Genomic DNA, 17,074 nt, shown 5'->3' with positions numbered 1-17,074 from the left:
CCCTATATTTTATATCCAGGAAGGCTGATATTCATAGCCTAGAGAGGGGCCATGGATATTGCCCCCCCCACCCCCGGCTACAAATACCAGCTCCCAGCCACCCCACAAATGGCGCATCTGTAGGATGCGCCATTTCCGGCACTTAGCCCCTCTCTTCCCACTCCCGTGTAGCGGTGGGATATGGGGTAATAAGGGGTTAATGTCACCTTGCTATTGTAAGGTGACATTAAGCTGGGTTAATAATGGGAGGCGTCAATAAGACGCCTATCCATTATTATCCTATAGTAGTGAAAGAGTTAAAGAAAAAAAAAAAAGACACAGCCAGATTAAAGTATTTTAATATTCTTAATTTCACCATACTTACCATACTCGATCGGCTGCAAAAAATAAAAATAAACCAACCGTATACTACCTGTCCAATTAATAACGAGTGTCCCACGACGATCTCCCCTATAGAACAGTGACATCGGGTGATGTCACTGCTCTTTAGGACCTCCAGTGACACACTGACAGGAGACAATGGCTCCTGCAGTGCATCACTGAGAGGTTACTGTAGTTCACTGGTCTCACTTTATGGCAAAGCTGCGTGGGAATTGTCCCACACAGCAGTGCCGCAAGTGAGACTAGGAACTATTTGTCACAGAGGCAGAGGGATACAGTGTGGAAGGATACCTTCCTCCCGTCATTGTATTCCTGGAGCCCCTAGAGAGCGGTCGCATCAGCTGATGTGGCTCCTCTCCACGGGACATCGTCGTCGGACTGTTATGATCCTTAGTGGTTGAGGATCACAAATTACTCCAGCAAGATGACGAAACATAGGACAAACTCTAGGGAGGTGGAAAACTGGACTGACCGCAAAACTGAACCTATCCAACCACACTAGAGGTAGCCGGTGAACGTGCCTAAAATCCTAGACGTCTCGAGCCAGCCTGAGGAACTAACTACCCCTAGAGAGAAAGAAAGACCTCTCTTGCCTCCAGAGAAATAATCCCCAAAGATATAGAAGCCCCCAACAGATAATAACGGTGAGGTAAGAGGAAGGCACATACATAGGGGTGAAAGCAGATTCAGCAAAAGAGGCCCACTAATTCTAGATAGCAGAAAATAGATAAAGGGTCTATGCGGTCAGTAAAAAACCCTTACAAAATATCCACACTGAGATTTCAAGAACCCCCGCACCAACTAACGGTGTGGGGGGAGAAATTCAGTCCCCTAGAGCAACCAGCAAGCAAGAAATCACATTTTAGCAAGCTGGACAAAAAAACATGATGAACGCTGATAATTAGAAAATAAACAAACAAGAACTTAGCTTGTCTTGGAGAGACTGAGAGCAAGGTAATCACAAGGACTCTGAAGAGCACTGAATACATTGATAGCAGGCAAGGAACTGAGTATCCAGGTGAGCTAAATAGGAAACCAACCAAGGATAACGAACCAGCTGATGGAGCCAACCTGCAGAAAGACAACACTACACAGTACCGCTTGTGACCACTAGAGGGAGCCCAAAAATAGAGTTCACAACAGTACCCCCCCTTGAGGAGGGGTCACCGAACCCTCATCAAGACCCCCAGGGCAATCAGGATGAGCCGCGTGGAAGGCGCGAACCAAATCGGCCGCATGAACATCAGAGGCGACAACCCAGGAATTATCCCCCTGACCATAGCCCTTCCACTTAACCAGATACTGAAGTCTCTGTCTAGAGATACGAGAATCCAAAATCTTCTCCACCACGTACTCCAATTCGCCCTCGACCAGCACCGGAGCAGGAGGCTCAACAGAAGGAACCACAGGTACCACATACCTCCGCAACAAAGACCTATGGAACACATTATGGATGGCAAACGATGCCGGGAGATCCAAACGAAAAGACACCGGGTTAAGGATTTCCAAGATCTTATAAGGACCGATGAAGCGAGGCTTAAATTTAGGAGATGAGACCTTCATAGGAACATACCGAGAAGACAGCCACACCAAATCCCCAACACGAAGTCGGGACCCACACCGCGGCGGCGGTTGGCAAAGCGCTGAGCCTTCTCCTGTGACAATTTCAGATTGTCCACCACATGGCTCCAAATCTGCTGCAACCTATCCACCACAGAATCCACCCCAGGACAGTCAGAAGACTCAACCTGACCCGAGGAAAAACGAGGATGGAAACCAGAATTGCAGAAAAAAGGCGAAACCAAGGTAGCAGAACTAGCCCGATTATTAAGGGCAAACTCGGCCAATGGCAAAAAAGTCACCCAATCATCCTGATCAGCAGAAACAAAACATCTCAAATAAGTCTCCAACGTCTGATTAGTTCGCTCGGTTTGGCCATTAGTCTGAAGATGGAAGGCCGACGAAAAAGACAAATCAATGCCCATCTTAGCACAAAAAGTTCACCAAAACCTGGACACAAACTGAGATCCTCTATCAGACACAATATTTTCAGGAATGCCGTGCAAGCGAACCACATTCTGAAAAAATAGAGGAACCAAATCGGAGGAGGAAGGCAACTTAGGCAAGGGCACCAAATGGACCATCTTGGAAAAACGATCACACACCACCCAGATGACAGACATTTTCTGAGATACTGGAAGATCCGAAATAAAATCCATGGAAATGTGCGTCCAAGGCCTTTTCGGGACAGGCAAAGGCAAAAGCAAACCGCTGGCATGAGAACAGCAAGGCTTAGCCCGAGCACAAATCCCACAAGACTGCACAAAGGAACGCACATCCCGCGACAAGGAAGGCCACCAGAAGGACCTAGCCACCAAATCTCTGGTACCAAAAATCCCAGGATGACCCGCCAACACCGAAGAATGAACCTCGGAAATAACTCTGCTGGTCCATCTATCCGGGACAAACAGTCTCTCTGGTGGACAACGGTCAGGTCTATCCGCCTGAAATTTCTGCAGCACTCGTCGCAAATCTGGAGAAATGGCAGACAAAATCACTCCCTCTCTGAGAATACCAGCCGGCTCAGAAACTCCTGGAGAGTCAGGCACAAAGCTCCTAGAAAGTGCATCAGCTTTCAAGTTCTTCGAACCCGGCAGGTATGAGACCATGAAGTTGAAACGGGAGAAAAACAACGACCAACGAGCCTGTCTAGGATTCAGGCGCTTGGCAGACTCGAGGTAAATCAGATTTTTGTGATCAGTCAGGGCCACCACACGATGTTTAGCTCCTTCGAGCCAATGTCGCCACTCCTCAAATGCCCACTTCATAGCCAACAACTCCCGATTACCATCATCATAATTTCGCTCGGCAGGCGAAAACTTTCTTGAAAAGAAAGCACACGGCTTCATCACAGAGCCCTCAGAGCTTCTCTGCGACAAAACAGCCCCTGCTCCAATCTCGGAAGCATCAACCTCGACCTGGAAGGGGAGAGAGACATCTGGCTGACATAAGACTGGAGCTGAAGAAAACCGGTGCTTCAGCTCCCGAAAGGCCTCCACGGCCGCAGGAGACCAATTAGTCACATCAGAGCCCTTCTTGGTCAAATCCGTCAAAGGTTTAACCACGCTAGAAAAATTAGCGATGAAACGACGGTAAAAATTAGCAAAACCCAAGAACTTCTGAAGACTTAACAGACGTGGGCTGAGTCCAGTCATGAATAGCCTGGACCTTGACTGGGTCCATCTCCACAGTAGAAGAAGAAAAAATAAAACCCAAAAAGGAGACCTTCTGTACTCCGAAGAGGCATTTTGAGCCCTTCACAAATAAAGCATTAGCACGCAGGACCTGAAACACCATCCTGACCTGCTTCACATGGGACTCCCAATCATCAGAAAAGACCAAAATGTCATCCAGATAAACAATCATAAATTTATCCAGATATTCTCGGAAAATGTCATGCATGAAGGACTGAAACACAGAAGGCGCATTAGAGAGTCCAAAAGGCATCACCAAGTACTCAAAATGGCCTTCGGGCGTATTAAATGCTGTTTTCCATTCATCTCCCTGCTTAATGCGCACAAGATTATACGCACCACGGAGATCTATCTTGGTGAACCAACTGGCACCCTTAATCCGAGCAAACAAATCAGACAATAGTGGCAAAGGATACTGAAATCTGACTGTGATTTTATTCAGAAGACGATAATCTATACAAGGTCTCAAAGAACCGTCCTTCTTGGCCACAAAAAAGAATCCTGCACCAAGAGGGGAAGAGGATGGGCGAATATGTCCCTTCTCCAAAGACTCCTTTATATAACTCCGCATCGCGGCATGCTCTGGTATAGACAAATTAAAAAGTCGTCCCTTGGGGAATTTACTACCAGGAATTAAATTTATAGCACAGTCACAATCCCTATGAGGGGGCAGGGCACCGGACCTGGGCTCATCAAATACATCCTGGTAGTCAGACAAAAACTCAGGGACCTCAGAAGGAGTGGAAGAAGCAATAGACACCAACGGAGTATCGCCATGAATTCCCTGACAACCCCAACTTGACACAGACATAGCTTTCCAATCTAAAACTGGATTATGAGCTTGCAGCCATGGCAGACCCAAAACGACAACATCATGCAAATTATGCAGAACAAGAAAGCGAATCACCTCCTGATGTACGGGAGTCATGCACATGGTCATTTGCGTCCAATACTGAGGCTTATTCTCAGCCAATGGCGTAGCATCAATTCCCCTCAGAGGAATAGGAAATTCCAAAGGCTCCAGGACAAAACCACAGCGCCTGGCAAACGACAAATCCATCAGATTCAGGGCAGCACCCGAATCCACAAAAGCCATAACCGGGTAGGACGACAAAGAACAAATCGAAGTAACAGACAAAATGAATTTAGGCTGTATAGTACCAATGGTGACAGGTTTAGCGACCTTTTTTAAGCGTTTAGAGCATGCTGAGATAACATGAGTAGAATCACCACAGTAAAAGCACAACCCATTTTGACGTCTATGACTTTGTCGCTCAATTCTGGTCAGAGTTCGATCACATTGCATAGACTCAGGTCTCTGTTCAGAAAATACCGCCAAAGGATGAGCAGATTTGCGCTCCCGCAAACGCCGATCAACCTGAATGGCTAAAGCCATAGAATCACTCAGACTTGTAGGGGTGGGAAACCCCACCATAACATTCTTAATGGCTTCAGAAAGACCTTCTCTGAAATTTGCAGCCAGGGCACACTCATTCCATTGAGTAAGCACCGACCATTTCCGAAATTTTTGACAATACACCTCTGCTTCATCCTGCCCTTGAGAGAGGACCATCAACGCTTTTTCTGCCTGATTCTCAAGATTAGGCTCCTCATAAAGCAGTCCAAGAGCCAGAAAAAAACGCATCCACATTAAGCAATGCAGGATCTCCTGGCGCCAGAGAGAAAGCCCAATCCTGAGGGTCGCCACGCAACAAGGAGATAACAATTTTAACTTGCTTAGCGGAATCACCAGAGGAACGAGGTCTCAGAGATAGAAATAACTTACAATTATTCTTAAAATTCTGAAACCTAGATCTATCTCCAGAAAACAACTCAGGAATGGGTATCTTTGGTTCTGACATAGGGCTATGAATAACAAAATCCTGAATACTTTGCACCCGTGCAGTAAGATGATCCACACTAGAATCTGAACATTCATGTCTGCAGCTGAGCTCAAAACCACTCAGAGTTCAAGGGGATGACAGAAGCTAGACAGACTGCAGCAAGGAAAAGCGGGAGGGGAAGGGAAAAAAAAAAATGTACTCAGGTCTTCTTTTAATCCCACTTCTGCGATGCATTAAACACTTTTGTGGCCTGCTATACTGTTATGATCCTTAGTGGTTGAGGATCACAAATTACTCCAGCAAGATGACGAAACATAGGACAAGCTCTAGGGAGGTGGAAAACTGGACTGACCGCAAAACTGAACCTATCCAACCACACTAGAGGTAGCCGGTGAACGTGCCTAAAATCCTAGACGTCTCGAGCCAGCCTGAGGAACTAACTACCCCTAGAGAGAAAGAAAGACCTCTCTTGCCTCCAGAGAAATAATCCCCAAAGATATAGAAGCCCCCAACAGATAATAACGGTGAGGTAAGAGGAAGGCACATACATAGGGGTGAAAGCAGATTCAGCAAATGAGGCCCACTAATTCTAGATAGCAGAAAATAGAAAAGGGATCTATGCGGTCAGTAAAAAACCCTTACAAAATATCCACACAGATTTCAAGAACCCCCGCACCAACTAACGGTGTGGGGGGAGAAATTCAGTCCCCTAGAGCAACCAGCAAGCAAGAAATCACATTTTAGCAAGCTGGACAAAAAAACATGATGAACGCTGATAATCAGAAAATAAACAAACAAGAACTTAGCTTGTCTTGGAGAGACTGAGAGCAAGGTAATCACAAGGACTCTGAAGAGCACTGAATACATTGATAGCAGGCAAGGAACTGAGTATCCAGGTGAGCTAAATAGGAAACCAACCAAGGATAACGAACCAGCTGATGAAGCCAACCTGCAGAAAGACAACACTACACAGTACCGCTTGTGACCACTAGAGGGAGCCCAAAAATAGAGTTCACAACACGGACACTCGTATTAATTGGATTTCTGCGGATCAGGGAGTATATTGTTGGTTTATTATTTTGATGTTTTTTGCAGGTGAGCAATAGCTTTGGGGGTTCAAGGTGATGGTGAATATGTACTGTATGTGTATGTGCATGTTCTGTATATACTGTATGTTGTATGTGTATACTGTCCCATCATCCAGCTACCTGTCACTGTAGCAGGTATTAGTCCATGAGCCAAGAACCAAATTTGACGATATCGGTACCAAGCAGAGTGACTAATTCTCTTTGGTATTTTTAGGTAGATGCATGTCTGTAGTTTATTTTTTGATATGATAGCCCTTACATATACGTAGCTTATTAACCCCTTCAGCCCTAGGCCTATTTGTACCCAAGTGCCTAAGCCAATCTGACCTGTGCCACTTCATGGGCTAATAACTTTGGAACGCTTTCACCTATCCAAGCCATTCTGAGATTGTTTTCTCGTGACATATTGTACTTCACGTCAGTGCTAAATGGGAGTCAATATATTTTACCTTTCTATATAAAAAAATGCTAAATATTCGGAAATTTTGGAAAAATCGGCAATTTTTTAACTTTGAAATTCTCTGCTTTTTACAAAAATACTGATACCCCCCATAATAGTTATTAATTTACACTCCCCACATGTTTACTTCATATTGGCATCATTTTGAAAATGAAACCTTATTGTTTTACGACGTAATAGGGCTTATAGTTTTATGCGCAATTTTTCACATTTACAGCAAAACCCACTTTTCAAAGGACCAAGTCACTTCTGAAGTCACTTTAAGGGGCTTACATAACAGAAACCACCCATAAATTACCCCATTTTGCAAACTACACCCCTCAAGCTGTTCAAAACTCATTTTTAAAAACTGTTAACCCTTTAGGTGTTCCACAGGAATTTTAGCATGAGCCAAGAACCAAATATGACGATATCGGTACCACCCGGAGTGACTAGATGTAGTATTTGTAACAAAATTTAATCCAAGTTATGTAAATACACACTGAACATGTCATGTGCATATATATATATATATATATATATATATATATATATATATATATATATATATATATATATATATATATATATATATATATATATATATATATATATATATATGTTACTCCATAATATCTTCAACATCGGACTCTGAATCTGACTGTTGTTCTACTGGCTCGTCTTCAGTACCCTTGTTCTGGCATGTCTGTAATCTGCACATGTCTGTGCACTTCAGGCCATTGCTGAGGCAAGTACACTGAGGAAGTTCACATGACCGCACACACTTGCAGGACAGTAGCTGTATAATAGCTTCTGGTGCTGGTGCCCCTTGCATCCACTTGACAACAAGCTTTCCGTCGTTATCTATCATCCAACCGCAGTCTGTTGGGTTTGCAACCCATGGCTGGCTCTGCAGACTTCTCCTCCAGATCGCAGCCTGGTAGTTTGCACGCAGTGCATGCATGAAAAGGCAGTCCTGGCAAGGAGGGAGTTGACTTGACTCTACCACTCCACGTCTGGCACAGAACAGCTGATAACGGAGCCTGTTTACCTCAGTTGTTTGGGTAGTTGGCAGGTACATGTGGCAGGTGATTTCCTGTAACTTCTCAAAAAGTTCGGTAGACACTTCCCATGAACGACCAACTTCCTGAAAGGCATCCTGGTATGTCTTGTTCATCTTCAACTGCTTGAGTGTCGTCATCTTCCCACGGCCAGCGAATGCACTGACGGTGTCACAGCCTGTAAATGCATGCATACCAATCAATGAATCACATACGCTGCCTCCCAATGTTCGGCTCAGAGTGGTGATATCCAGGAATCTTGTCCGGTTCTGTGTACCGCATTTCTGGAACAGGTGGGATGGGATTTTGTGGCACATGCCCAGACACAGGACCATGACATCAGTATCCTCCGAAGTGATGATGACCGACTTGTAACCAGATTCTGCTGCATGAAGAGCATGGAGAAGGAGGCGTGTGTCTGCTTCTTCTTGATTTGACTTAAGGTCAGCAGCCTCTTCCCACTGTTCTTTGGTGATCTTAAAGCAGAGCTGCTCACATGTGACATACAGCTCCTTCTCCTCAAGCTTCTCCCTGTGGTGTTTCGCCTTCCATTCTTCTACCAGAAACTTTATGAGACTTGCCTTGTTGGAGGAACTACTTAGAAGCTTTTTCCACTGCTGGATGTTGTGCCCATGTTGAATGTTCTTGAAATGGATCCCTGTGCCTTCATATCTGTTGACTCTTTCTGTATCTTTGATGGATGTCTCCTTGTAGACGTCAAAGACAATATCAATGCGCTTGCTCTTAGCACCCTCATGGATAGCGCGACTCATTGCTGTGCCTGCTAGCTGGCCAAATGTTGCATTGTTTCCCTTCAGTTTCTGAACCAGGCTCATCCCATCAATGATGGTTGCAGAGGGCTCGGGGATCACTTCTGCAGGACGAGCATTCCTCTCCAACTCCCTTGCGAGGGCAGCCTTGTTGGTCTTGCGGATAGACCCATCACCATTGGCAAGTGCCCATGGCAATGGACCCAGGGGATGAGTCAAGACATCACTCATTTGTAGCTTTCTGTTCTCAGCTACAAGTATCATCTGGCCAAATAGGTTTCTGTCAGCCTTCAAAATTACCTCCTTGCCAAGACCTTGTCTGCGTGTCTTCATTTGGATGTTAGAGAACGTTTTAAGTTTGTTCTTCGTCATCTTGTCATGAAACAATGTAGTTGGCTTATCGGTACCCAAACGCTCATCCTTGAATGTTTGATATGCATCCTCTCCTATACTGTATGCCCCTTGAAGGTCTTTGGCTACATCTGGTGGTGCTACAGTCGCTGTTGACAAACTGATAAGTTCACCATTATGCTCTTTGTTGAAGGGGTTCACCCAACCTGTCTCCAGCAGTTGAACGAAAGATTGGACATCGGCTTCATCTCTTCTAATCCTAGACACCTGTAGGTCTGAATGGCTGAAGTCAGTATATTGTTGGCCTACCAGGGCCCTCAGCTGCCTCAAGTACATACTGCGGTACTCTGATGTCAGGTAGAACCTGGAAACAGCTCCAACTTTGAGGCTGAAGCCTTTTGTGCCCCCTGGTGTCTGGGTGTCTTTGTTGATTGTCTCTTCAATGGTCTGGTCCACAGGAATTCGTCCAAAAGGATTCTTGCTACCGATCTGGACCGAAAAGCCACCTTGCATGAAGTATTCATGGACCTCTGGGTGTTCTATGGGCAGCCGAGACATTGTGGCATAGTAATAGGTTAGGTATCGGGCATAGTTGACCTTGTCATAGGCAAAACACCATGGTATCATCTGTCGGATTGCTCCTAGGTGAAGCATCCAGTTGCCTTCTCTTGAAGCTCGAACCAGGGCCAGCATGGTCTCGACCATGTCCAAGTATGACATCCAGAATGCTGAGAGTTGTTCATTTCTGAGGGTCTCAAGATAAACTTGAAAGAGCTTCAGGGTAAGTGTGCAAGATTCATTATCCAAGAGCTTTTCGAAGGATCCCTGCGACACACTGATGCGAAAGTTTGTGATGTTCTTCAGTGTTTCATCCAGATGGTGAAGGTCCCTTGCATGGTTTTCTTCTAGCCATGGAAGGAAGTTTTTCCATGCAAGCCTCATAAGTGCTTCATAGACCAGCTTGTGTAGTCTCACTGCTCTGTTGTACCTCCGGCCGTCCATCACTCCAGACACTGATCCTTCAGCGATTACACCGGATTCAACACACAGATCTCTAAGGCCTGCATCCTGAAATCTGTTCCCTATGATAGAGAGGAGATTACAGATTGTGTGGAAGACACCCATTCTAATTATAATGTTCTTGAACTTCTCCTGTTTCCAGATAACCTCGGCAGCTTTGGCATAGAGTGCTTGATCAAACACACACACAATTCTGTTAAGCTTCAGGGTCTGCATGATGGCATGTGTTTGCTCCAAGACTTCATTCACAGTGGACATGGCTGTTGCAGGAGCATTGATAGTGGGCAGGTAGCTTACAGTGTCCTGGGCCACTACAATGTCGCTGCGGATTTTTATGTTGAACCCAGTCCAACTGCTGGTGGTCTGATCCTCATGGTCTGACATTCTAGCCAGAAGCCAGATATGGTTTTTGGTTTTTGAATCCTGGACCTCCTTGGTAGTGTTAACATTCGAAGTCTCAATCCTGGGTGGCTCTCCCCGCTGCCCAACATTGTATATCGGTAGCATTAATTCTGTCAGAGTTATGCTTCTTTTCTTCGACTTGGTTACATCTGGCAGGACTTTCTTTGTCACAGAGCATGCAACATTGGACTGAACAGCAATGCCATTGACTCTATGAGATGTACCTGCTCCACTTAGTGTCTCCTCAAGTCTGTCAATGTTATCCCAGGCCAGGGTTGTGAACACACCTGGGTAGATACTTGCTGGCATTGGGATGTCATCCTTTGAACATTCCAACTTCTGGATACAAAGGGCTGTATCGATCTCCTCAGCCATTGAATATGACACACAGTGGCCAAGACGATTCAGAGTTCGAATCAGTTCTGTATTGCCGGTCAAAGACTTAACTGCAAAGGATAGCAGTACGTGCTTTGGTGGCTTTGTCTTTCCATTGGTAACAGCAAAAACCAAGTCACTGCCGAAGGATGTGGCAAGACGTTGAGCTCTTTCACAGGTAGTTTGGCACTCACAATCTCCTGTAAGCAGGGTTTGCAGGAATTGAGTGACTAATGCAGGAACGACATTCTGATCTGTATTGGGAGGCCATGGCTGACTCACATCTTGCTTCTTGATCTCATTCCTTAGCTGCATTGCTGCTTTGGTTACGATATCTCCAGAGTTAGCAGCTCTTGCTTCTTGCAGATCTTTTGTCATGCTGTGTACTTGCCGGACAAGGTCGTCCATTGATAGGCTACATGGATAGACTAGAAGCTTACCTTTCTCATCTGAGAGAAAGCGGAGTGATTCCCCAATCTCTGTTTCAAGTTTTCGTCGAACATGTTTCTTTGTCGATGGTTTCAGTTGGATGATACCACGGGATATCATTAATCTCTCAAGCCTAGATGTGAGGTTTATCATAGGCAGTACTTCTGGGTTTGGGAACAATTTAGTCCTTATATACAAGAAGAGTTCTTCAAGGGCCTCTTTCTCTGCCTCTTCGTAGCGTACTTCCTCGCTTTCGACCTGATTTTCAGCTGCACTAGACCTACAGGCCACTTGGGAATCATCTTTTGTGAATAGTTTGTAGCACGACTTGTGGTAGTGCCCCTCTGCAGCAACAAGGTCTCTGCTAAGTAAACCAAGTATTCTCTGTGTGCCTTTCCTTATCGCTGCTCTGCGGATCGTCTCATCTGCTCGTAGCTCAACACACTGGACAATTGGCTCCCTTGTTTGTTTTCCTTTTAGGTACTTGCTTGACTTCTCACAGAAGATACATACTTTGGCATACACCCTGCTATCACTGGGGGCACCCCTCGGTAGCTTCCTCATGGAGATTTTGCTTGCTGTTTCGACATTGACACCCTTGCCAAGGATAGAATCCAGTGACTTCTTCATTGTAAAGATACTACGACATTTACGGTGATATTGTATGTGTGGTATTTCTCCTTCTTCAAGGCCCTTAGCTGCTACCAGGACTGATTCATGCTGCCTGATCTCTGCAGCCCTAAGCAATGTTTTCCAGGAGTCCAAATCCTTAAGGGACGCCAGATCATCGCTGTCATCATTAGAGCAGTGTATGATACAGTCGATCCGTGATTTCTTCCTTGCTGGTACTTCCATCATGCCGTTAGATAGTCAGTAAACACCTGCAAACACAAAGAAAAACATTAAAATTTTATTTACCGTATTTCCTGGCGTATAAGACGACTTTTTAGCCATGAAAAACATGGCTCCAAGAGGGCGGTTGTCTTATACGCCGAATACAGCCGCCGGGGGGAAAGGCCGCCGCGCAGGGAAGGAGGAGGCAGGGGCCCACCTTCATGAGGCGCTCGTTCTTAGAGCTGGGAGCGCTGGTGCTAGGTGACTGTTCCCCCTCTCTCCACAAGTTCCTTACCAGAAGCAGCACACAGTACAGGACTACAGGACCTGTGGTGATGTCACGGCCATGTGATCAGTCACAAGCCTGGGAGGTGTCAGCCTCTACAGAGGGAGATAGGAGCTCTGCAGAGAAGACCGGAGAGTCCTGTTCAGCACAGAACGTGTATGTGTCAGTGTGTGTGCGTGTGTTGGGGCACCTCAGGGTGTCTTCAAATGTGACATAGCCCCCTAGATTTCTTCCAGTAAAATTTGCACTCCAAAAGTCATTTGGCGCTCCTTCCCTTCCGAGGCCTGCCGTTCCCCAATACTGCAGTGTACGACAACATATCGGGTGTTGTTGTGTTCGGGAGAGATTGGTGAACAAATAGTGGGGTGCATTTTTTGCTGGTACACCTCTTAAAAATAAAAAAATGAGCCTAAAATGACACCTTCATGTAAAAAATGCACTTTTTCCATTTTCTCAACCAAGTGTTTCCAACTACTGTGAAACACTGGTTGGGTCAAAGTGGTCACTATACCCCCTAAAAGATTCCTTGGGGGTGTAGTTTCCAAAATAGGGTCACTTTTTGGGGTTTCCACTGTGGGGGTACCTCAGGCAGCCTTCAAATGTGACATGGCCCCCTAGATTTCTTCCAGTGAATCCGCCACCCAAAAACCACATAGCGCTCCTTCCGTGTTGAGCTGTGCTGTGTGCCCATACTTTAGTTTACGAGTACATGTGGGGTGTTTCTATAAACTGCAGAATTAGGGTAACCAAGTTTGGGTTTGCCGTTAACCCTTGCTAGGTTGCAGGTAAAATTGGATTACAATGTAATATCTGGAAAAAAAATGAAATTTTGAAATTTCGCCTTCATTCTGCTAAAATTCCTGTGGAACACCTAAAGGGTTAACAGTTTTTAAAAATGAGTTTTGAACAGCTTGAGGGGTGTAGTTTGCAAAATGGGGTAATTTATGGGTGGTTTCTGTTATGTAAGCCCCTTAAAGTGACTTCAGAAGTGACTTGGTCCTTTGAAAAGTGGGTTTTGCTGTAAATGTGAAAAATTGCGCATAAAACTATAAGCCCTATTACGTCGTAAAACAATAAGGTTTCATTTTCAAAATGATGCCAATATGAAGTAAACATGTGGGGAGTGTAAATTAATAACTATTATGGGGGGTATCAGTATTTTTGTAAAAAGCAGAGAATTTCAAAGTTAAAAAATTGCCGATTTTTCCAAAATTTCCGAATATTTAGCATTTTTTTATATAGAAAGGTAAAATATATTGACTCCCATTTAGCACTGACGTGAAGTACAATATGTCACGAGAAAACAATCTCAGAATGGCTTGGATAGGTGAAAGCGTTCCAAAGTTATTAGCCCATGAAGTGGCACAGGTCAGATTGGCTTAGGCACTTGGGTACAAATAGGCCTAGGGCTGAAGGGGTTAATAAGCTACGTATATGTAAGGGCTATCATATCAAAAAATAAACTACAGACATGCATCTACCTAAAAATACCAAAGAAAATTAGTCACTCCGGGTGGTACCGATATCTGGCCCGGCTCATGGACTATATAGCTGGATGGGACAAGTAGTCCCATTGGACGATCCCTGCCTACATACAGACCTGCACACACACACTGACCCGCAGATGCCCGCACAGCCACGCGACCCCCGCACAGCCACGCGACCCCCGCACAGCCACGCGACCGCCGCACAGCCACGCGACCGCCGCACAGCCACGCGACCGCCGCACAGCCCCGCGATCGCCGCATAGCCCCACACAATCCCTGCACACACACAGCCCCACACAAACACCCGCACATCTTCTCCGCCCACACACTCCTCCCCCTCCCGATCTGCAGCGTTTCTCCCACCTAACTCCGCAGCAAAACCGCAGATCTTTTTTAAACCTGCGGTTTTGCTGCGGATTGGCCTTATACAATGGAAGTCAATGGGTGCAGAAATGCTGCAGATCTGCACAATGAATTGATATGCTGTGGAAAAAATACCGCTACGTTTCTGTGCGTTTTTTTCCGCAGCATGTGCACAGTGGATTTGATTTTCCATAGGTTTACATTGTACTGTACAACGCATGGGAAACTGCTGCAGAGATCCGCGGGCAAATCTGCAACGTGTGCACATGTAGCCTTACTCTGTAGATAATCTGACACATAACCTCTCGCATTTCATGTGCAGAATGACCCTTACACCCCTCTGGAGCTAATCTGCATATGAAGGGTCAGACCCGACAACTGTAAATAAGTCTGACAACTGTCAGATGTGGGAAAGGCTGCATGATGGGAGAACAGGAGCGAACTTTAATGTGGAAACCTCCTGACAGTAATTGAAACTACACAGCGCAGAGGAAGGGCAGAGATATGCTGCTTGGGGGAGGGGAATAAATGCACTGCACAGGGGAGGGGCCTATACACTATAGGGGAGATCGGAGAACATGCATGGGAGGAGCATAGATACACTGAGCGGGGGAGGGGCTTGTACACTATAGGTGAGATCAGGGCATGCATATACTGTGCGGGGGAGGAGCATAGATACACTGAGCGGGGGAGGGGCTTGTACACTATAGGTGAGATCAGGGCATGCATATACTGTGCGGGGGAGGAGCATAGATACACTGAGCGGGGGAGGGGCTTGTACACTATAGATGAGATCGGGGCATGCATATACTGTGCAGGGGAGGCGCATAGATACACTGTGGGGGAGGGGCTTCAACACTATATGTAAGATTGTAAGATCAGGGGGCATACATATACTGTGTGGGAGGAGCATAGACACTGAGCAGGGGAGGGGCTTGTACACTATAGGTGAGATTGGGGCATGCATATACTGTGTGTGGGAGGAGCATAGATACACTGAGCGGGGGAGGGGCTTGTACACTATATGTAAGATTATAAGATCAGGGGGCATACATATACTGTGCGTGGGAGGAGCATAGATACACTATGTGGGGGATGGTCTCACATATTATTGAGAGGGGTCAGGGAAGACGAGATTTATTGATATAAAACAGTATTTACAGTGAAATCAAGAAAAATAAAGCAATATATAGAAAATCCCCACCAATGTCTGCAGGCAGGCTGCGCTCCCAGACGATAGCTGTGGAGCCACTGACCCCACCAGCACATCAGCGATGAGGCCGCGCTGCCCTGAGAGGCACAGAAGGCTCCCCGCAGATCGCCCTGCCACATCAAGCCTCTGAATCTGTGTCATGTCTTCGTTTGGACCCTCGTGGAGACGGTGACCTCCCCCTTCTCGTCTTGGTGGGGGTCCGGGCCAGGCGGCGAGGGGAGCTGTCACTGGAAGAATGGCCTTTGTGGCGATGTGTGCGGCGCCTCTGTTCTGAAGAATGGCTGTCAGCTCTGCCGGCACCAGGGGGAAGAGACGATGATGGACAATGCTTGGAGGGGCCCATTCTCTTCCGCCTACAATAGAGGAGAACAGTCACACAACAGGCACAAAGAGGGGAAAAGGGCCGGGCCGACACCCCGAGAAGGGGCCTAGTGTATACGGCACCATACGCAATACATTGCAGAGCCTTAGGTCAGATTACAGCATGGCATACTAGACAGCAACTTGCAAAAATATTCACCCCCTTAGCTGTTTACCTATTTTGTTACAACATGTGTGTAAATGTTTTTGTAATCAGCAGTAGTCTAAGCTGGTGAAGTGGAGAAAAATATAGGCATAAATTAAATTTATGGGCTCAAATAACTAAAAATTGTCATGTGCATATGTATTCACCCTTTTTGCTATGAAGCCCTAAACATTTCTCGTGCAAGCAATTCCCTTCATAAGTCCCATACTTAGTGACAGAACGTCCCCCACGCGCAATCTAAGTGTCACATGTCTGTCAGTATATATACTTTACCTTTTCTGAAAGACCACAGAAGCTGCAACACAATTAACAAGAGGCTCCACTAACCCAACACCACCATGAAGACCAAGGAGGTCTCCAAACACCACCACGAAGAACAAGGAGGTCTCCAAACACCACCACGAAGGCCAAGGAGGTCTCCAAACACCACCACAAAGGCCAAGGAGGTCTCCAAACACCACCAAAAAGAAAGACCAAGGAGGTCTCCAAACACCACCACGAAGACCAAGGAGGTCTCCAAACCACCACGAAGGCCAAGGAGGTCTCCAAACACCACCACGAAGGCCAAGGAGGTCTCCAAACAACACCACGAAGACCAAGGAGGTCTCCAAACAACGCCACGAAGGCCAAGGAGGTCTCCAAACACCACCACAAAGACCAAGGAGGTCTCCAAACACCACCACGAAGACCAAGGAGGTCTCCAAACACCACCACGAAGGCCAAGGAGGTCTCCAAACACCACCAAAAAGACCAAGGAGGTCTCCAAACACCACCACGAAGGCCAAGGAGGTCTCCAAACACCACCACGAAGGCCAAGGAGGTCTCCAAACAACACCACGAAGACCAAGGAGGTCTCCAAACACCACGAAGGCCAAGGAGGTCTCCAAACAAGTTAGGGACAAAGTTGTTGAGAAACATATTAAACAATATTAAACAGGTACGTCTCATCCA

At 46.2% G+C, this 17,074-nt stretch overlaps 1 protein-coding gene across 4 annotated transcripts in view; it reads right to left on the bottom strand.

Annotated features, from left to right (window-relative positions):
* Positions 1-15,505: 15,505 nt before the first annotated feature.
* Positions 15,506-17,074, bottom strand: part of C6H1orf35 (chromosome 6 C1orf35 homolog) — a 94,282-nt gene continuing 92,713 nt past the window's right edge. For all 4 annotated transcript variants that reach the window (XM_077267808.1, XM_077267805.1, XM_077267806.1 and 1 more), the window contains exon 9: positions 15,506-15,950. In XM_077267808.1, coding sequence (XP_077123923.1) covers positions 15,716-15,950 — 235 coding nt within the window. In that variant the 3' untranslated portion in view covers positions 15,506-15,715. The remainder of the gene's footprint in view (positions 15,951-17,074) is intronic.

This window comes from Ranitomeya variabilis, chromosome 6, assembly GCF_051348905.1.
Source record: "Ranitomeya variabilis isolate aRanVar5 chromosome 6, aRanVar5.hap1, whole genome shotgun sequence".
Taxonomy (NCBI): domain Eukaryota; kingdom Metazoa; phylum Chordata; class Amphibia; order Anura; family Dendrobatidae; genus Ranitomeya; species Ranitomeya variabilis.
Note: the sequence above shows the minus strand (reverse complement) of the source record. Positions and strands in the feature narration are given on the sequence as shown.